The sequence below is a fragment of the Kryptolebias marmoratus genome, linkage group LG2, assembly GCF_001649575.2.
Source record: "Kryptolebias marmoratus isolate JLee-2015 linkage group LG2, ASM164957v2, whole genome shotgun sequence".
NCBI classification, from domain to species: domain Eukaryota; kingdom Metazoa; phylum Chordata; class Actinopteri; order Cyprinodontiformes; family Rivulidae; genus Kryptolebias; species Kryptolebias marmoratus.
Window position 1 is genome coordinate 7,508,790 of NC_051431.1, and position 20,317 is coordinate 7,529,106.

At 47.1% G+C, this 20,317-nt stretch overlaps 1 protein-coding gene across 7 annotated transcripts; it reads right to left on the reverse strand.

The window, feature by feature from the left end:
* Window positions 1–1,197: 1,197 nt before the first annotated feature.
* On the reverse strand, window positions 1,198–19,935 carry LOC108247286 (protein KIAA0100). 7 transcript variants are annotated; one of them, XM_037980187.1, is made up of 41 exons: window positions 19,690–19,935; window positions 19,194–19,485; window positions 18,969–19,092; window positions 18,719–18,845; window positions 17,057–17,106; window positions 16,804–16,945; window positions 16,604–16,722; window positions 16,456–16,516; window positions 16,194–16,380; window positions 15,247–15,370; window positions 15,036–15,160; window positions 14,871–14,938; window positions 14,648–14,784; window positions 14,352–14,506; window positions 13,648–13,841; window positions 12,658–12,958; window positions 11,812–12,017; window positions 10,679–11,729; window positions 10,401–10,592; window positions 10,013–10,215; window positions 9,814–9,932; window positions 9,505–9,728; window positions 9,224–9,414; window positions 9,007–9,106; window positions 8,719–8,918; window positions 8,351–8,633; window positions 8,120–8,277; window positions 7,121–7,327; window positions 6,803–6,902; window positions 6,477–6,662; window positions 6,281–6,402; window positions 6,048–6,203; window positions 5,424–5,545; window positions 5,167–5,347; window positions 4,985–5,071; window positions 4,431–4,541; window positions 4,214–4,349; window positions 3,875–3,999; window positions 3,686–3,787; window positions 2,370–2,504; window positions 1,198–2,235 (listed from the first exon to the last, which is right to left on the reverse strand). In XM_037980187.1, the coding sequence occupies exons 3-41, from the start codon at window positions 19,034–19,036 to the stop codon at window positions 2,047–2,049; spliced, it is 6,744 nt and encodes a 2,247-aa protein (XP_037836115.1). In that variant the 5' UTR covers window positions 19,037–19,092; window positions 19,194–19,485; window positions 19,690–19,935; the 3' UTR covers window positions 1,198–2,046. The 7 variants fall into 7 exon arrangements, with proteins under 7 accessions (XP_037836115.1, XP_037836125.1, XP_037836124.1 ...); XM_037980197.1 differs by lacking the exon at window positions 19,194–19,485; XM_037980196.1 differs by having other exon boundaries at window positions 19,327–19,935.
* Between the last annotated feature and the right edge of the window lie 382 nt (window positions 19,936–20,317).

The following is a 20,317-nucleotide window of genomic DNA, read 5'->3' on the forward strand; positions in this document are numbered from 1 at the left end:
TTTCAGTCCCATTACAGCTACCCTCTGTGGGTTTGAGACGGATCGTCTAAATGGGTCAAACGGACGCTGAAAGTTGGTCACAGCAGAGTTTTATTGCATCAAAACAAGGCTTTTGGAAAAACTGATGGCGTCGCTTTATAATAGACCACATAAACCTGAACATTTAGTCTACAACAGTCTAAATTTGACCTAATTTGGTATAAACCCTGTCAACCTGGTATGAAAACAGATTATTTTCATTTTAATGGATTTCATCTTGTCTAAATTAATTTCAGTTTGATATTAAACCTGTTTCAGGTGGTCTAAATCCACATGAGCTCGGCTCATCAACAAAAATACACAAACAAACAAAAACCAAAGAGTTTTTAATCCGTTTCTGGCATGGAAGGAAATATGGAAAATCTGTTGGTTCGTCTCCAGCGAACTGGAGTTTATCAAATATAATGTGAAGAGAATCTGAATAAAAACAAAAAGACAAACGTGGAGAACCAGGCAGCTGTGGTGCATGATGGGAAAACTGCTCAGGAGCCCAAACTGACCCATCAAGGTTACGTTACACCCACAGAATCACTCGTTTGGACCAGTTAAAGCCAGATTTTAGGGACACAGTTTGATTACTGTCGTCTCATGAATCGGCGCTCCGGCCCTCTGTGTCGGGTCGAGCCCAGGATCTATAAGAGATGATCCTTTTTGTTCGGGGCTTCTATAAAATGCAGCGCTGATTCTTGTAATAATTCTCTGCCTTATTAGAATAAATTGTTAAACTCTAGTTCTTTAGCGTTGCCCTTAAAGAGTAAAATGTCTGAGTTCTCCCTCCTCTGGGATTAAAAGACCAGAAGTGAGCCGAGGATGAAGCGTCGGGGAAAAGTCTGATCCGTATCTTCAGCTGAAGGTGGCGACTGACCACTTTTTGTGATTTTAAGTACTTTATTTTATTGGGTTTCTGGAGTCTGAGTCTTTAGGTGGTTAAGTTTTTAAACTTGCCACACTTGTTTGTGTCGTTTTTTGCTGATTTCGTTGCCCATCTCATCCTCAGAACCGAAATGTTTCACAGAAATATCTGAAACGGCGCTTCAGCCTCAGTCTTTAGTGTTTCTGAGTCTGATATGAACGAGTTTCCAGCCTGTTTGGAGGGACTGGATCGATGAAGCATCGTTCCTCCGATGACTGCGACCCACAGAGGAAAGAAAAAAGAAAAACAGTTTCAACACTTTTTATTGACAGATAAACAAAAAGCCACCGAGCCGATGGAGACGTTAAAACCGCTGCTGCCACGTGATCCTCGAATCGAACCACATTGAACGACAGAAATCAGCAGAAAGAACGACCAACCGTGGTTAGAAAAATATCAAATACTTTGCAAGGAAAGTGCTTTCAGTGTTAAAATTACAAAAAAACGCAGACACGGTTCGGACACATCAAGTGGCACATTTTACAACATGAACATGTTGGTGATGAATTGCACTGGGGTGAGGTACAGTAAAACGGCACGCTGACGGTTCCAAACGAGTAAAATATAAAATCTTCAGCGACAAACAGCCTTCCTGTCAGAACGACAGTCATTCAGCCACAACAAGCGTCCTGAAATGATAAAAAACTCGCTCTAATTCATCCTTTTTTAACATTTAATAACTGTAATGTGTCCGGTTGTCAGTCCTCTCAGGTTTGGATCTCGGTGCTCCTGAACCAGCAGGACGGGTGGAGGCGGGCGGGCGGGCGGGCAGAGGCGGGGTTCTCCTCAGGTACGTGCCGGCTACATCCAGCTTCCTCGCTACATTCAAAGCGGCGGCGGCGGCCGCTGCTTCTGAGATCTATGAAATGCTGAGGGGACCTTTAACGGCACGCAAACCCAACGTAATCTGGTCGTGACGGCTCCGGGGTAACCGTGACGACGCCTGAGGCTCGTGTGACGTCGACGACCACAAACCTTACTCCTTCACTGTGATTCACGGAGGAGGAGGAGGAGGAGGAGGAGGAGGAGGAGGAGGAGGGAGGACCTGACAGCCGCTCAGGGTTTTGAGCTTCAGGCGAACGTGTCACCGCTCTTCACTTGCGCCGGCTGAAGATGCTCTTCTTGCTGGAGCTCCTGTCGGCGGAGCTGAGGCCGATGAGGAGGCGAGCCTTCTCGTCTTCCTCCTGCTGCTGCTGCTGGTTGTTGTCGGACTTCCCCTCGGATGCCTTCCCGCGCAGGTCCGCGCCCGAGGCCGGCTTAAGGCGCAGCTTCTCCTTGATCATCTGGAGGAGGTGCACACCATTTACACTTTTTTTAAACAAATAAAGTACAAACTTTAAAACTCCTGAAAAATAAAAAGTTTTAAGCTTGTGAGGCTTCCTTGACATCCCTTTAAGTGGGGGAGGGGTTCGTGTACCTGTGCTACAAGCGCCTTCCGGCTGTCCCTTTTCACCGCCATGGCGAAGTCGAGCCAGGTCCACGTGTTGTTGTGATACTCCAGACAGGGCAGGACGAGGTTCAGGTCCTTCCAGTCCACGCTGCTCTTCTCTCCCTGAGGACACGTTAAACAAGGACACTGAGGACACTGGACCGGGAACGGAGACTTCTGATTGGTTACAGAAAATAAAAGCTTAAAAAAAAAAAGGACTTTTTTTTAGTAAATGTGGCAGCTGAGATGAGTTGGTGATCTTTACAACATGAGCAACATTAGGAACGACAGCCACGTCCTAACCCTTAAATATTTACTTTCTCTTAGCTTTGTTTTGGTCCACGGAGCTGAAGAGGAAGCAGTGAAAGTCAGGCGGTGCAAAGACGTCAACAAACACAGGAGGATGATGACGTGAAGCCGTTGCTCTGGTTTAAATTAACTTAAATAAGAACCTGACCTGAAGACCACAATTTAAGGAGATTAAAGTGGAAATCAATGAGCTAAAAGTTGCTGTTTTAATGTTATATTGGTGTCATTTTGGGTCCTGTATGCTTACTGTAGAGATCTACAAACTGAATCCATCCTCGGAAGGTAACGTGTTTCTTCTAATCGTCACATTTTACAGATTATTTCTACTACATCCTCAGCACAGAACCTCTAATATGCCATTAAACATTCACTTTTTGGACAAACAAGACTACTAAAAGTATTTAAAGAGGATTTTCAAAGGTTGTTTTACTCGTCAGAAGTGTTAACAAATCAAGACAAACTGTAGAAGTTTAAAAAAGTTCCTTCCCTTTTTGCTGGTCGTTTATTCGGAGGCAGACCACGACGATCAAACGAACCAAAACAAATATTTTCTGGTTTTAAACAGCTCAGGGATCAGAAGCTGTAAAGAGCTGAGGAAATACGGATTAAAGCAGATCCTGCAGATTATTTATAAGTAGAAGCTAAGAAGTACCCCGCCTGCAGTTTGACAGAGGCTGAAAGCCTCCAATGAGTTTAATCAACTTGTTTTGTTGCCACTGAAGTGTTTTAATTTTTTGTTTTTGTTGGGATCCTGAGGAAATTGACGTTTTTTAAAATTTTTAAGTAGTCAGCTTCCTTTTATTATAGAAACTGAAAGCATTTAAATCATCAGGAAGAAGAAAGACTCCAAGTAAAATGAAATATTTTGCCTGAAATATAAAGTTGCGGTGCAGGAAATTTAAGCCTAAATGGCGTCCAGCGCTGCAACGAACCCCAGCTGGGATTTTTTCCCCACTCGGGCGGCTCGGGAACATCAGAAACCTGCAGGAAGTCACCTTGTAGCTGACGCACAGGGGCACCTGGGGAATCTTGATGTAGATGAAGGAGTTGTTCATCGCAGCTCGCTCCTTCATCTTGTCGATGTCGTCAACCGGGTGCTGAGGAAATAAAACAAAAACACTTAGAAGGTTTTATTTTACAACACTTTCACTGATACGCAAGCCTCGACCGAAAGGCCGGCCCACCTCCGGAGGTTTCCTGAACGACCTCCTGACCCCGGCAGTGCGGTTCAGTCCCTGGGTGACGCTTTTACTGGGGCCCATGGCGCCCATGGTGTCCTCTGACGGCGCCCGCGGTTTGACGGTGATGCCTGCGACGTCAGAGCACACAGACATCATCGCTCAGACTACACCCGATACTCCCGCCGAGCATCACACACACAAACGCTCGTCAAGGTCACACGCAAAGCGCTGGGGCGGACTGACACGAGTGTAACTCAACACTGCAGAGAAAACGGACACTGATGTCGATTAGTTTCGCTCAGAGAGAGAGACAGACGCCGCGTTCGATGCACGACAACGTACCGGTTGTAACCATTCTTGACTTGTCCTCCTCGTCGGTGACCTCTTCTTCCTCAACGTTCCGCCCCGGGAAGAAGAAGCCCATCATCCGTTTGAAGAACTGGTACATGAGCTGGATGGTGAGCGGCACCACGTTCACCTGGCGAAGCGGAGAGCCGGGTGTTAAAAAAAACAAAAAACGGCACGCTGAGGATTTGCAACGCCCTCCCACACCCCTCACCTCGAAGTGCTCCTTCACAGAGATCCCTCCCACCGGGGGGCGCACTTTGCTGAAGATGCGCAACGCGAACTGGCGCCCCAGCTGGCAGTTACTCTGAGGACGGAGCACAACCTGGAAATAGGAGACGGAGGGAGGCGGGGGGGGGTCGCTAAAACATAAATAAAGTCTCCATCGGCGGGCTTGAGAATGGAAACAACACTTGACGATGGTGCGAACATTACAGGAAACCGTGATGTTTCTGACTCGACATGCAACACAGAATAAGACACTTTGGCGTGACCCCGTCTGGACAAACACGATGAGGACAGGCGTCACGTTCGGAGTACGTACCCTCACACGCTGCACGGAGGAAATCAGGCAGAAACACGTTAACAGAGTGGTTGAAAAAATAAAATAAATGAGTTTATAAACGATGTGGCTTCTTGTGTTCGGTTGTTAAAGGGCACTGACAGAAATCTAAACTAGAGGAAACCTTCAGGTTAACTTCACACTGCTCAAATCAAAACGTTTTCAAACGGGAAGGAGTACAAGTTAACCGAACGAGTTAGTTTCACCTTGTAAGCTGCGTTTGGCAGCAGGTTGTTCATCGTGAACCACCCGAGCTCCAACAGATGCTCTGCTGTGTCGTCAGACTTGTTCAGCTAAGAGGAAGAAAAAAACGTGTCAGCGTTTATCACAGAGGGGGGAGGGGGAGATTTTAAGAAGAGAGGTGTAAGGTGACGCAGCTCCGTCTCACCTTGCTGTACATGAACCTCTGCAGCTCCAGCTCGGCGATGCCCAGCTGGCCGTCCTCTTCGGTCAAGCACCAGCGAGCCTGAGCGAAGTAAATCTCCGTCCTCCTCGCCACGCTCACGTCCTCCGGCGGCTTGCGCAGCTCCAGCTTGTTTGCCCGCTGCAGCTGGAAGTCTTTGAAACACCTGGGCGACAGGAGACGTTTTACTCTCTGCCCCGACTCGTTACAGGATGTGCGGCGGCGGCGAAGCGAGGCGAGACCTGATGAGAATGTTGAGCTCCTCGCTCTTCATCTGCATGTCGTTCTTCTCCTGGTTCAGCTGGTTCTGCAGGCGCATGTTGATCTCCATCAGCTCCTCACTGCTCTGTTCTTCAGGCTGCGCCTGTGAGAAGAAGAAGAGTCAAACTCTTTAAGCACTGAAGAAATTATTTTAGTAATTTATACACAAAATATCAAGAATCTCTTTTAATTCAGGGCATTTCTGAGTCGTTAGCACAGAGGAGGAGCTCTGATTGATGAAGAAAAAACACATTTGAGGCAGTAAATTTGCATCATGAACCAACAGGAAAGCTGGTCGGTTTCTCTGACCTCCGAGGATTCAGATACAACAAAAAACACAGGATTTCTTCGTATTTCGTCATACCAAACTCAAGAGACACTACGCAGTGAATCAGGCTTCACGCCGCTTGTTTTGGAGCCACAAATGACTTTAAACTGCCGATTATACTTTAAGTGACTGAAGTGGACATAAAAGCCAACAGAAACTCATCTGTGTTCCTGTAAATACAGAAAGGAAATCAGTGATATTGACAGAAAAAAAAAAAAAGCGACCGCAACCCAATGCGTCTTTTCTAATATGTCCGCTGACGGGACGAAACACTCACCCTGATGTTGGAGTAAATCTGTTTCTCGAGGCGCCTGATCTGAGCGAGGTGCTGCCTGACCGCCTCCTGCAGGTGCAAGATGCTGCTGCGCTGCTCCTCGGGGTTGCTGGAAATGTCCAGCTGGAAACGCACGCGCTGCTTTTTCTCGCTGTGCTCCTGAACGCACCACGGAAGATGAGTTAAATAAAAAAGACGCAGAACGCAGGGTGAGGCGAGGCTGAGCGCTCGGCTACCTTGCGTCGGGGCTCCACGTGTAACAACAGGTTGTTGACGATGTCCAGGATCATGGCGTACTGCACAGGGTTGGTGGAGATCTCCAGGTCGTGGTGAATGAGAGTGAAGGTTTCCACGGCACCTAGGAGAAAGATAAAGTGTTACTCTTAAAAAGAAACGTACATTTCTTCACGCTCCTGAAGCCGCCCGGCGTACCGGCCTGCTTATTTAACAGGTCCTCCTTCTCGTGGTTGTTCCTCATCTCTGGTGGTTTGATCTGCGTGGCGAGCTCGGGGTTGATGTCGTGGCTGTAGCTGATGTAGTGCATCCGGCAGCTGCAGCGCGAGATGATGCGCTGCACCTGCTGAGAGGCGTCGTTCACCTGCGCAGGCTGGTTCCAGTCTGTAAGAACGGACACACGACAGCAGATCTGTCATTTTACGGGAAATACGCAAACACATTTGTACAGTTTTCTACATTTTTTTCTTTTTGTCTGAAACAACCGTTGGTCAGTCCGACACCAATCTCGTGCGTTTTCTCACCTGTAGTGGTGCTAACCATCCCTCCCACCGCCTGGCCGCCCTCCATCAGCTCCAGCACGGCGTCCAGGGTGCGCTGCCGGTGCTCCTCGATGTTTTTCACCTGAACGCAGCAAAACGCAAATCACAAACTGCGTAACCAGCTCACAAATAACAAGAAAAGCCTAAACGACGTGTCTATGAAGCCACAGTGGTTGGAAGTAAAAAACGAGTTGGATTGGTGGTACCATGAGGTAAACATACACCATCAAACTACACCTGTTCTATCCCAACCAGGCTGTTAAAACCATCCCGTATTCACCACCTGAGAGCTCAGCCCACCTCCAGCCACAGCTGCCTGTCCTCTTGGTCTGAAGGACTCAGCTCCATGGTGGCGAAGTACTGCATGCCATCCAGCAGACACGTCCAGGTGGTCTTCTGCTTCAGGGTGTCGTTGTACCAAGCGGGGTGGTGCTCACACTGCAGCAGCTGAGCCTTGGCCGCAGACACCAGGACGCAGCCGGCGGTCTCTGTGCCGCGCAGCATCATCTGAGCAGAACAAGGAAGGCACTGAAAGTTTCAGCTCTCATATGCACGTGTATCGGCGTCAACCTTTCTGCTGCTGCAGCCGCCTGGATATATATGTTTTTAAACTAAAACAATATATTTGTTCATGGCCACAGACATGAACAGTTTTGTGCAGTTCATGACTGATATGATTGGATGAATTGTCACAAGCTCGAACTTTATCCTCGCCGGTAACTGTATCTTTTAATCGCTGCACGTTGAAGCTTCAGAGAAAGCTTTATTGAGACCTCCCAAACGGAAAGTAAGACTCGCGCCAAAGCTTTGGTCGGCAAGAATGAGACACTTTCAGTGGATTAAACACGCTCTCTGCACATGCGAAACACACACCACACTGGCGGGTTTGAGATAGATTTGCTGCAGCTTAAATGATCAAAATACGACAGATTTAACATTAAAATCAGGAGAAAAAGAGTTGCTCAAACTACAACCGGCAACTCTCCTATGCTGAGGGAACTGTCTGTACTGCAGCCATAGGGTGGTTGATTAAAATAAATATATATATATTTAAAAAGAAAAAGAGATAGTGTTTCATCCAGGCGATGTATTTGCTTGTTGGTTGTATCGTGAGCTGCTAAACGATCAAACGCAAACAGAAAATGGATTAAAGTAAACACTGCAGGCAGCAGGTCAGCAACATAACCAACAAACAACATAATCAAATCAAGAAAGCACTGATTAACAGTGAAGCTCCGGGTTTGAGGCCTACAGCTGAGACTCTACGATGCAGTCACCCCTCGCCCCGTTTCCACTTACCTGACAGTTGACCAGCTCAATAAACCAGTTGCGGTTGTACACGTCGTCCGTCTGGCAGGCAGCGATTCCACACAGCTGGTCGCTCACGCCCGAATCCTCCTCTGAAAACACCACAAACTTGTCCGTCTCCTCGATCAGCTTCTGCAGCATCAGAGTGCCTGCGGAACACGGAGACCGGTCAGTCGACCTTCGCCAAGATCACCGTCAGTTTCCCTCGGGAGGAACCCTCACCTTCGTTTTGGCTCTTTTCCGCCCGACTGACGGCGGAGACGACCGGCGTGATCGGCGCGGCGGTGGGAGAGCGCCTGATCTTCTTGGTCTGCAGCTGCGTGTCAATCTTCAGGCCCTTCAGAGCTTCGGTGGAGAGGTTCCTCTTCAGCACGGACGCCTTTTTGTAACCGTCATACAGCCCGAAAGCGATGTTTCTGTTCATGGTCGTCCAGGAAGCACGGAGGTCCACCAGGTGCAGTTTGTGAGTGTAGGACGCATTAGACTCGTCCTTCGAGCTCACCTCCTGTCAAAACACCAAAAAAAAACAAAAAAAACAGCCGATTTATTCATCCAGCTCGTTAAAAATAGATCTGAACTCCAGCGTTTACCTCCTCCACGCTGTTGCTCTGTCGCTGGTAGCTGAGAGACGACACGCTGAGCAGATGGGTCTTCTTCACCTGAGCGTTCATCTGGTGGTCCGCCGTCTCGTCCCAGGTGGAGGCCATCAGGTGGACGGTCACCTGGGAGAGCTCGCTGACCATCTGAGTCACGTTCCACTCAGAGATCAGCCTCCGCATCACAGTGCCAGCTGAGACAACACGCATATAAAACGTAAAAAAAAAATGGAAACTACAGCTGAGATCTGTTCTGTTTTTTTCCTGAATCCTGCGCTTTACCCTGTGGGATTAGCCGCTGCTCTCCACGAGTAAAGACCTCGCCTTTATCACACTCCAACTGGATTCCCCTCTGCTGGGCAAACGAGGCCCAGTAATGCACCTAAAGAACGGATAATCAAAGACAGACACGTGGAACTAATCCTAATTCCTTTTCGGCTATAAAAGCAAGGTTTTAGCGGCCTGTCGCCGGAGGGCAGCAGAAAGAAAAAAAGCTCACTTGTAGTTGTGGGAAGGCAGCCGTGTAGGACATCTGTTTGTAATGCTGGCCGAGCTTTTTGCGGACCGGTCTGAGGCTCTGGAACAGCTTGCCTCTGCAGATGGGTCGGGAAACACTCGTCCAGGTGGCCCAGAAGTTCTGCATCCAGCGCAGGGTGCTGCTGTACAGTAAGACTTTGGGCTGGGAGGATTCTACGGGGAAGAAACGCAGACAAGTCTATTTGCTAAGAGACCAAACAAGGCGGTTCGGGTGGACGGGAGCCCTGACGGAGCTGTACGCACCAGCTGAGCAGTGCTGGTTGAGGTCCATGGTGATGGAGAGGTTAAGGTTCTCGGAGCGAAAGGCTCTGTAGGAGTCGTGAAGCTGTCCTGAGGTCACGTCGGCAATGTTCTCGGGACAGCACAGCATCACAGCGTGGTGGTCATGGGGGTTTCCATGGCAAAGCCACTGGAGGTCAAGGGTCATACACAGGTTGGGCAGATGCAGAAAACAGATATCATCATACCTAGTTGAAAACAAAGAACAAACGGGGACTTTTATTATTCAATTGTTTCGCAAATAAAACAAATTTTTAAAGTAGCAGGACGTACTTTGACGCCGTCCTGACATTTAGGTCTAAATCGCCTTTGAAGATGAACTGCCCGGGGTTCCAGTCAAAGTTCAGCCGGTTCCATTCCCAGTGCAGGTTTTCTGTCGTGTTATAAGGGTCCTGTAGGAATCATCGGAAAAGAGGCACGTAAAGAACAGGAGTTTCCCGTATTTACATCTGAGAGGCGTGCACGGTTTTACCTCGGTAGCGAGCTGATGAAGGTTGGCGTGTTCGATGTTCATGGCCCAGTGTCCGTGAAGAAGGAGGCGGCTTTTGTCCCACCACGCCAGCAGAGGAGAGGGATCGACTGTGGGTTTGGTCAGCAGGTCCACCGACTGTCCAATCAGAGTCCAGGCAGGGTCCCAACATGGCCCCCACACAATGGTGTACAGAGAGATGTTGGCTGCAGAAAGACGGGTTTCTTTTTTAAAACGTTAACATTAGAGACACTTATGCAGCATTTTGCTCCGACTGGGAGTAAGACTTTTTATTCCTCCCAATTCTAAATATAATCAGGTGACATCTTGTGATAAATTTAAAGTTTTGACTGAGTTTTACAGAATTAATTAAGCTGCTAGCATCACTTACATTTAAAATCGTAGTAGAACTTGAGCGGAGGCATATTCCTGTGGACTGTCACGTCTCCCCACGGTGCACCGAGTGGGACAGTCTCTTTACGATGAGCTCTCGCCTGTCCGTCCTGCTCCGTCCCAATCAGACGCCCCAACAGGTCCCAGTCCCGAATCTCAAAGAGGTAGCGAGGGTAGTCCCGGATTCTCACTGGAACAAAACAATCAGAAAATAATGACTCTTTTGGTGAAAATAAACCCGAAAAAAAAAAAGATCCCGAGCCGAGTCTGTCTTACCTAAAAAGGCAGTGAGTTTAAACTTGACGGCGCGACACCACTGCACCACCAGAGGGAGCCCCTCTCTGGGGAAGGGACTGATCTTGTCGATGTCCCTCATCTGCTCGATGACCTTCTCCGGCCCGTGAAGACGCTCGTCGGCCAGGACCACCACCTCCAAGTCGGACACAGTCCAGGTCAGCAGAGACTTCCTCATGGGCGTGTTCGCATAGAGGCGGCGCGAGCGCTGGATGTAGATCTCGATGTGCTTCTTCTCCAGCGAACTGTAGAGCTCCTCGATCTTCCTGGCAGGCAGAAGTTCTCCGTGCTGCTTCCGCAGCTCCGCCACCTTCTTGTCCAGAAGCTGCAGGCGCTTCGCGCTCTCTTTGCTCTCGTCCTTCATGAGCTCGTAGTTGTCCCGCAGCTTGATCTCGAAGACGTCGTCGAGGAAGACGAACGAGAACTGGCTGATTTTGAACACGAGGTCAGGAGGCAGACGCTGCGCCGACGAAGCCCCGCTGGGGGAACGATGGAGCGTCTTCAACCACTTCTGCACGCTGATGGCCATGTCGAACGTATTCGAGAAGTTGTACTGGTAGGGGAACTCGACCGACAAAGACGGGCAGGTGAAGAGCCACGCCCGGTTGTGCGGAGTGGCCAGGAAGGGAAATGCGTCTCTGTGCAGCTGCATCTCGGTCAGCTCGTCGTTCGCCTCCACATTTAACTCGTTGAAGGAGACGATGTTGTTGCCGTCGAAGTTGAAGACGAGCGAGGGGGAGCGGAGGTGCGTGGAGCCAGCGTGCTTCGAGACGGAGAGGGCGTCGGCGTGCAGCAGGATGAAGTTCTCATCGCTGACGTGGGCTGTTAAGTGAGTGGATCCCATTTCCACACGGATGGACAAGCTTCTGCTCTGACCGGACACAGCTTCACCGTCCGAAGGTGCGACGGACTTCGCCTCCATCTTCTCCCCAATAAGTAAACCCCAACAAGCCCGAGCCTCGGTCATGTGCTGAAACAAGACCATGTGGTCCGGTGGAGTCCAGTCGACAGCGAGCTCCTCTTCACACTGAACCTATTTAACACAAAACCACAGCTGCAATATCAACACTGAAACTCCTTCGGTTCCAGACAAAAGTTCAAAAAGATCGAATTACCTGCAGGGTGTGGGTGGTGATGTGGTACCAGACAGTTATTGTGGTGAGTTTGATGACAGGGCTGACGGTCAGGGAAGCCGGGCAGCAGGTTTCCATGTTCTCTGTGAGAGTTTTAACCACAGAGAAGCTCAGTCCTCGAAGAGACACTCTGGAGCTTTCAGCAGAGCTCAGGACGCTGACCGTGTCCATCCGCAGAGACACGGCTCCTAAACAGAACAAATGAATAAAAGGTGACGTCAAACTGAAACTGTCAGGATTTTAAGCGTTTTCTGACAAATCCAAGTCAGTAATTACTACAAATGTAGGTTAGAAAAAATGAAAAGATACCCTAAAACCAAAGGTTAGATGTTAAAATTTTCTGGGTTTTTTATGGACTAACAGACAAACATAACAAGGTTCAGTTTACTGTTACAGAAAAACTCATTTTCACAGATTTAAAATGCTCTAATTATACCACGTTGCTCAACTTGTTGCCCTTTAAGTTGTTTTGCAACATCTGTGAAATACTTTGGTCACTTATATACAGAAACGGGCTTTTCACCTCTGATGAAAAGCATCCAGAGGAGCAAACAACTTTTTATTAAAATTGCAAATCAGAACAGATCACGACCTCAAACAATAATCTGTGGTTTTAGTTTCTTTTTGTTTCCTGAGCTTGTAAGTTTGTAGTAACTTTAGACACCCAAATATATTAGATAAACTTTAAAAAGTTTCATTTTTACCCATAATATGTTCCTTTTAATTAAATAATAAAAGATGCTGCCCAATAGAATTATTGTATAAAGAAGCCAACAAACAAAAAAGAAAATGACATCAAACTATCTGTAAGAAAACGTTTCTTCTCACCGGCTACATTGGAGACTGTGAAGACGTTAACGTCGTCCAGACAGCAGTCCACCTTAAAGAGGAGGTGCAGCTGGGAGGAGGAGGAGGAGGAGCTCGGAGAGATGGTCTTATCGCTCGAGGGGGACACTGCGGCCGCGGCTGACGGCGCCGCGTCACGACTGAAACACATCAGGGACATGAGGCGGGACAGGCACAGCGCGCACGTCTCTGAAAGCTCCACCTGGAGGCCTTTAAGGCTGGAGTCCACGCTGAGGCTGGGAGACTGGCTGCTCGACTCCGAGAAAGGTCGGTTCAAGCTTCCCTGAAGAAAGAAGACATTAAAACAAACAGGGCGTTTTAAAAAAAGCATATTATGCTAGATTAATCACTATCTGAGAGCACAAACAGAACACGACTCATTGCTTACTCCTCAGCTTTGCTGTTATGTTATGCTCCGTTTGAAGCACGTTGAAAAAGGAAACACAAAACTATTATTTTTTTTAATTTTGAGACACTAAAATAAAGCTTTTACTTTCACTGTATAAGCTGCCGTTTGGGGGAGAACTTACAAAAAAAAAAAAGGTTTTTTTTTTTGCTCTTTAACCTTTTTTTTTTTTGGATTTACCATGTCCTGGATGACTGAGAATCTGCATCAGAAGTTTCTTGGATTTTCCTAGAAGGTTTAAAACTCCATAGTTGCAGCAGCACGTTTGTCGAGTTTGCAGGAAAGTCATACAACAGTTTAGCAAATGAAAGAATTAAAACATAATTTATTGCCTGATTTGCCTCATATTAGGCATGTGAAGATGTATTCATCTGTTCTGAAACACAAGTAATAAAGTTCACTCCTTCATATGATCTTATAGGATATTATGTGAAAGTCCAATGTTGATTTAAGGAACGTCTCCATAACTTTGTGTGTGACTGATTTAAACTACAAGGCTGCCTTCAGAAAGCAAACAAAACAAAACAAACGATCACAAAATGATTCCTCGTGAGTTCGGCTCCTACCTGAAGACTTAACGAGTCCAGAACGAGCGCCTCGCCCCACACGTGTTTGCCGGGAGGGTGGGGAGCCTGCTGGATGTGAGAGCCCTGACCAACCCGCCACCAGAAGCTATCCAAGGACAGCGAGGCTCGCTGGTGCAGGTTCTGGGACTCGGAGCTCTCCCTGTCGACTTTCAGGTCGAGGAGATGCTGCAGCTCTGCGGGCGTGAAGGCTCGTATTAAAAAGTTATTCTGTTACAGTGAAGGAACAGAGTCCGCAGTGACGAAAGGAGGAATTTAAAAATAGGTCATCTGGATGGGCTGGTCCAAAATAAAACTTAAAAATCAATTGAAAAATGTATTTTTGTGCAGTTCTAACATTTTGGATCAGGACCCAACAAGTAAGAGATCTTTAGATGATTTCCAGAAAGCAAATAAAACATATTATTGATTACTAATACCACATTTTGCTACATTTGCTATGAAATATTAAAGGAACATTGCTTTAAAAGTTCTTTAGGCTGTTCGTTTGTTGTCGTATCCTCGTTTTTGGCTTATTAAAGTTCGTCTCTGCTGATGTTGTTTTCTGGATCAGAAGCTGAAGACAAAGTAATTAAACCGACTCCTCCTCCTCCTCCAGATTTAAGCAGCAGAATCCTCATTTTGTAAAAGGAAAAAACAAAACAATCCCGACATTCGGCTGTTTCCCCCGTGCGTGCGGCACACACCTGCGTTGGCAGAGATGAAGCCGAGGGCGAAAGGCGTCGTGTCCCCCAGCTGAACGGACACGTTGACGTTGGACACCGAGGAGGAGATCATCACGGGAGCGTCCAGGTGAGGGAGGCGCCTGAGGAAGAGCAGGATGGGAAAACAGTCTAATGGTCTACGCAACGCAACCGGGTAACGACAGACAAAACGGAGTGAGTGGAGCACAAACACGGATAGATGGAGGAAACGGGACAAGGAATTAAAAACGCGGTTTCACAGCGGTGGAAAACTGAGACATTTTGCTTTTGCGGCCTGCCTCTTTCTGTGCGCCGTCTTCCTGTGTAAAAGCCGTTGCCACGGAAACAGATTCAACCAATGGGAGAACTCCTGGTGACGGTAGTGAATGATGCAGGTGTTGACTCCGAACGATCCGGAGATGTCGATGGACGTCACCTGAAATGTCAAAGAGGCAGATGAGGGGCTGCGGGTCACAGATCTGCGGGGCTTCGAGCGGCCGCCAGACATTCGTTTCCTCTCACCTGCAGGGTCGTCTTCAGGCTGTTCACGCAGAGAATCCTCTGCCTGCTTTGAGACAGGAGCAGCCCGTCTGCCGACAGACAAACAAAAACACAACATGCATGTTAGTCGCAGCTTTCGGAAAAGTCCAAATGTCCGCCCCGCCTGGCGGTGGGCCGTCCACCGACCCTCGAGGAGGAGCTCCAGGCTGCTCTGAGGGAAGCTCAGCTCAGGAGTGAAGCTTTTCAAGGGGTGCTGCTCGTCGTCGCGCCCGTAGCACATCTTCAGAGACTTCAGAGTCCAATTCAGGTGTCTGCGTAGATCGTGAAACGGGACGTGTCAAACCGTTTGAATGACACGAAGCAGCGAGCGCGTCCGGACGGCGGAACGCTGACTCACCGTTTCTGGCTGTGCATGGACAGGATGATATTCGTGTTATCAAATTCCACGTCCACTTTGTGGGGGAGCAGCTGGTGAAACCGTTCGACGGCCTCGGTTTGAACGAAGTCTTCGTTTTCACGCTCTGAAAAGAGACGCCGTTAGCTCGGTTCAACGACAACTCTGTTTGAATGATCAGGTCGACGGACGCAAAAACAGGACACGAATGAAACTCAAACCAAGACATAAAAGCTGCCAAATTCTACTTTAAACATCTGAAACCAAACAGTCCGATCTGAAATATGTTCCAATATATTGCTAACATTTTTGCTTGTTAATAGAAATAAAATTCCTTAAAATCTGTTTCTATTTCTGCTCATCTAAAAATATGTTCACATGGAAAAACTTGCAAGTTTTTGTGTCTGTTGCCCCTTTTTTTTTTTAAAAAAAAAAGTGTATTTATATTCTCACGTGTCAGCTGAAATCTTTGCATAAAAGTCAGATCCTGACATTTTATTGATCTCAACATGTTTTCTGAATTTTGAGATTGTTGTAAAAACTTGTCTGTTTTTCAGTTTTGGGGGGACGCTGCAGAGGTCGATGTAACCCGATGAACAGCTAAAAATAGCCCAGATCAGGCATTCAAAGTAAGCAGAAGACCAGATGTAAAACAACTAGTAGTGTGGTAGTAGAAGGCAATCAAACTGAGGTTTTTAATTAATTAAAAACCTCAGAATAACTACAACTGTAGGACAAATGCACAGGATTGTAGCACTTTTTTTATCTATGTTAAATTCTACATCTATAGTCATAACTTCATCATGATTTTTTATATATGTTTTGAGCACCGAGTCAGCAAAGATCAATAAAAACGGCTAAATTTGAATGTTTTTTAAATGTAAAAAGGGCACTGTGGAGTCCAGCTTTTAAAAAACGAAACAACCTCTTTTTGTGCATTTTCCCCTCACCAGACGCAGGACGATCGTGGGTCGTTCGGGAGGCGGGAGGCAGCAGCTGCTGGCTGAGAAACAAGCCCTCGTGCAGCTCCGCGGTGAGCGTCCTCACGCTCAGCGACAGAGAACCGGGCTTCATGTCCAGCAGGCTCACGTCTCCGGACAGCAGCAGGCTCAGGGCCAGCTCAGCCAAGCATATATCCTGGAAACGGAGAGCGCGTTGGTCACACACGCTCGCTGGCAGGTTTCTATGGCGATGGCGGGACGGGGAACTCACCAGCTCACTGCTTTTGAGCACTTTACTGCTTAGCTGCCCCACCGAGAAGTTCCACGCCAACCTGTGAAAACGTGTCAGTGCGTTAGTTTACTTATTTATTTATTTACATTAACCAGACCCGTGTCGCACAGGAACACGAGACGCTCACCTTTTGCTCTGATGGTCCAGCAACAAGGTGATCCCTGCGACGGTCATGTGCCACAGAGACTCCGACAGCGCCACATTCAACACCATCACGTTGATGGAGCTCACGTGGAACGACAGCAGCTGGAGGCACGAAACAGAATAAGATTCTGACGACAAACCAACATAAAAAAGGTAGCACTGACCGCGCACGAGGCTTCGTACTTGTGACAGGAAGCGTAGCGTCTTTGGGCTGACTGAGATCTTCCTCGACTTCGTCCCATGGCTGCTCTTCACCAGAGGTCCCCGGGGCGCCTGGAGGTCAAACCGGATTCTGGTGTCACCAACACACAACGCCAGGTATCTCCTGAAAAAACAAAAAAAACGGACAAGTTTCCACTCAGTTTTAGACCGAATCACTAAGCTTGGTGGTAATTATTGGCTGCAAAGCTGCCCTGAAGAGACACAAAAAACTTACGGTAAATCTTGGTTGAGGAGTTTACTTGAAATCCATATCCTGTCAATTTCCTGCCACAAAAAAAAAAAAATATATAAATAGCGGTTTAAGTTCTTGAGTCTTGAGTTGTTCCTCATTTCTAAATATTTTGCGGTCTTGATCAACAGTTCTTCTGATTGTCTTTCAAAAATTTATTTGGACTCCGGCTGCTTTTTTCAGACATGTTTAGTGTTTGATCATTTTTAAAAGTTTTTATTTACTCTGACCTATAAACCATTGAGGCACAAACAGGTTCCTAAACTCACAAGAAGGATCCAGTGTTGATTCGTCTGCAAAATTTTAATTTTAATTGAATCTTTGGACGTTTTGTTACCACCAGCTCGCCACAAAGACACATTTATTTAATTGAATTTATGGAAAATACCAAACATAACACAGATTGACAAACAGAATATTAGCATTATGTATTTTAGCGCCAACAAAATGATCCTCTCAGAACTAGTAGTTGAAATCTTGGCCTACAGCAGATGATCAGCTGAAGGATGAAGCATCTTTTAAGTCATGCACCTTTGCCCCCATGTAGTTTTTAGGTCTGACACTTTGTTGCCCTGTATGCTGCCATAGTGAGATACAAGGATTAGACAATAAAAATGAGTAAATAAGGCAGCCACGGTCCAAAGAAACCCTTTGGAAGACATTCCTAAAGCCTGGAGAAACACTGACCAAGACTATTTTAGAAGATTACAAGCAAAAGCAGCTCCTAGGAAGTAAAGTTTTGAGAACTTGGAGATGGTTGTGCAGCGTCATCGTGATCTTTTAGCTCTCGGCGGAGCGGTTTGCTGAGAGGATCAGCACCTTCAAGTCTGGGGACACGGTCCTCAGTAGGAAAAGGGTGGACTCGTCTCTCCGGGTTGGGAGGTGGAGGAGTTTAAGTTCCTCGGGGTCTTGTTCACGAGCGAGAGGAGAATGGAGAACGTGAGGTTGGCAGGCGGATCGGTGCAGTATTGAGTACCGGTACGTTGAAGTGAAAAGGCGAAGATCTCCGTTTACCGGTTCATCTGAGTTCATATCCTCAGCTGCGGTCATGAACTCTGAGTTGTGACTGAAGGAACAAGAGCTCCGATACAGATGGTCCAAATGAGTTTTCCCCACAGTGTAGCTGGGCTCTCCCTTAGTAACAAGTCCACCTGTCCCCTCAGAACCCGTTCATTAAACGCAAGTTCCAGGAAGTTAAACACAGAACTTTCTGTTGCTGCCTTTTTAAGAACTGTATTAATTTAGACCGATTCTGATGGTCGATTTCTGACAATATATTGGTAACTAGTAGACGGATTTTAAAACTTCAAACTGTGTTGGATTTGTCTTTCAAAGATCTGTCTAATGGTACCCTTAGAGATCGGGTGAGAAGTTCGGTTATCTGGGAGGGACTCAGAGGAGAGCCGCTGCTCCTCCACGTTGAAGGATGCAAGCTGAGGTGGTCAGGATAAACGCTGGACGCCTCCTACGCATGTCCAACTGGGAAACACCCAGGACATGCTGGAGAGACTGGAATAGGTGGGTGTGGATCGAGACGTCTGGGCCTCCCCGCTCAAGCGGCAGATAACGGATGAATGGATGAGGTGAGTACTCTAATATGGGGGAACAACTTGAAACACGCCGTTGCCCCTGAAACTGGCATCTTACCAGAGTGTGTTGTGGATAAAACTGGATACTGATTCCCCGGACCGAGAACAGCCCAACGGATTTGATCTTCAGCTCAGCGTTGAGTGCGGTCTGGAAGCACCGCACCACCAAGGTACAGAAGAGCCACCTGGAAGCAAAGCACAGTGACAGCAAATCTCATCAGGTCCTTTAAAAGTTCAAGGAAACAAATCGGTGCAAAAATGTGTCACAGCTACCAGTTAACAGTGCAGGTGTAAACCTGAAAGCTTACCTGAGAATGATACATAACGCAATCCCAAGCAGCAAAACGAGAAGGAAGGATATCAACACAAGAGACATTGTGCCCCCAAGTTGTTCACACCCAAATCTTGGACATGGGTCCGGCTCGCTCTTTTCTGGAGTCAAACAGATTCAACACAAACCATCATGACAGGTGTCAGCCACAGAATAACCTGTAAAAAGAGCAATGCACAAGTTTTATATCGCTGTTTCTTACCTAAAAGCACATCCGTCAAGAAAAAAAAAAAAAAAAAAGAAAACGTTGAGGCGTATGCTAACGTCCAGCCAACAAACCTCAAAGTGCTAGCGCTGCTAAGTGAAGTTGTCCGCGGACGAAGCCGAACTTTTACCGAACGAGCTAACGGTGCGCGGAGCCCCGGTCCATCCGGTTCGTTTCCTCGTCACCTGGGAGAAAACGGCTCCATTGTTGTGAGCTGGCGCTGGCGGCGGCGTTAGCCCGAACTAGTCATACACGAAACAGTTAAACGCGTTTCCCCACGCAGCGTCACCTCAAAATAAAAAAAAGAAAAAAAATCTGTTAGCCACCTAGCATGCTAACACAATTAGCGCACCTATCCACAACACTGTTAGCATGCTAACGCTAACTGTGCAGCGCGAGACCGCTGCAGGCGTTAGCTCCGTTTTTAGCAACAGCCGTGGGAGCGCGGCCTACGCTGAATGTCACCCCCTCTTTAATTAAAAAACTCGCTTACCCTGAATTATTTAAAGCACCGGGTTGTTCCTGCATCATTATGCGGAGAGGTTTGACCGCCTGCAGCCTCACTGTGAGGCAGAATAAACCCTGAGAGTTGAGGCGGTCCGTCCGGCTCAGCTGACAGCAGCGAAGCTTGTTTACATGCTGCTCGTTAAAATCATAAAAATATAACAAAACACACTAAACAGTTTGGAGAAAAAAAAGTTACACTACAAGGTGGTCAAAGGGCATTTCTGACATTGATTAGGTCGGAGAAAATCCTTCTCATATACTGATGATTTATTATATCTTAACTTAAGGAGAATTATTTACTAAAGGTTAAAGTTCAACACTTGAAGGAGATTTATGGATATTTCTGACACTCTGAAAAATATCTCATATTTATATGATAACTCACAATTACAATAATGAAATGGTATCTCATAGTTGTTTGACAATCTCATAACTTAAATTTTTGAAGTTGCGTCTCATATTTATGAGATCCTAACCTATAATGATGAGGTAGTGTCTCATATTTATGAAACACTACCTTATAAAGAAGCTTCTTAATGCTTGTTAGCTTCTAATGATATTCAATCTCGAAATTATGACGTAACATTTTATGAGATATGTCAGAATTTTGAGAA

Excerpts from the sequence above, each read along its gene's own strand:
- LOC108247286 (XM_037980197.1), bottom strand. The coding sequence starts at position 19,036 with ATGTCTCTTGTGTTGATATCCTTCCTTCTCGTTTTGCTGCTTGGGATT. Across the intron at positions 9,415-9,504 it reads CAACCAGCACTGCTCAGCTG|AATCCTCCCAGCCCAAAGTC; the intron begins GTGCGTACAGCT and ends TCTTCCCCGTAG. Across the intron at positions 6,403-6,476 it reads CCTGTTAAATAAGCAGGCCG|GTGCCGTGGAAACCTTCACT; the intron begins GTACGCCGGGCG and ends TCTTTCTCCTAG.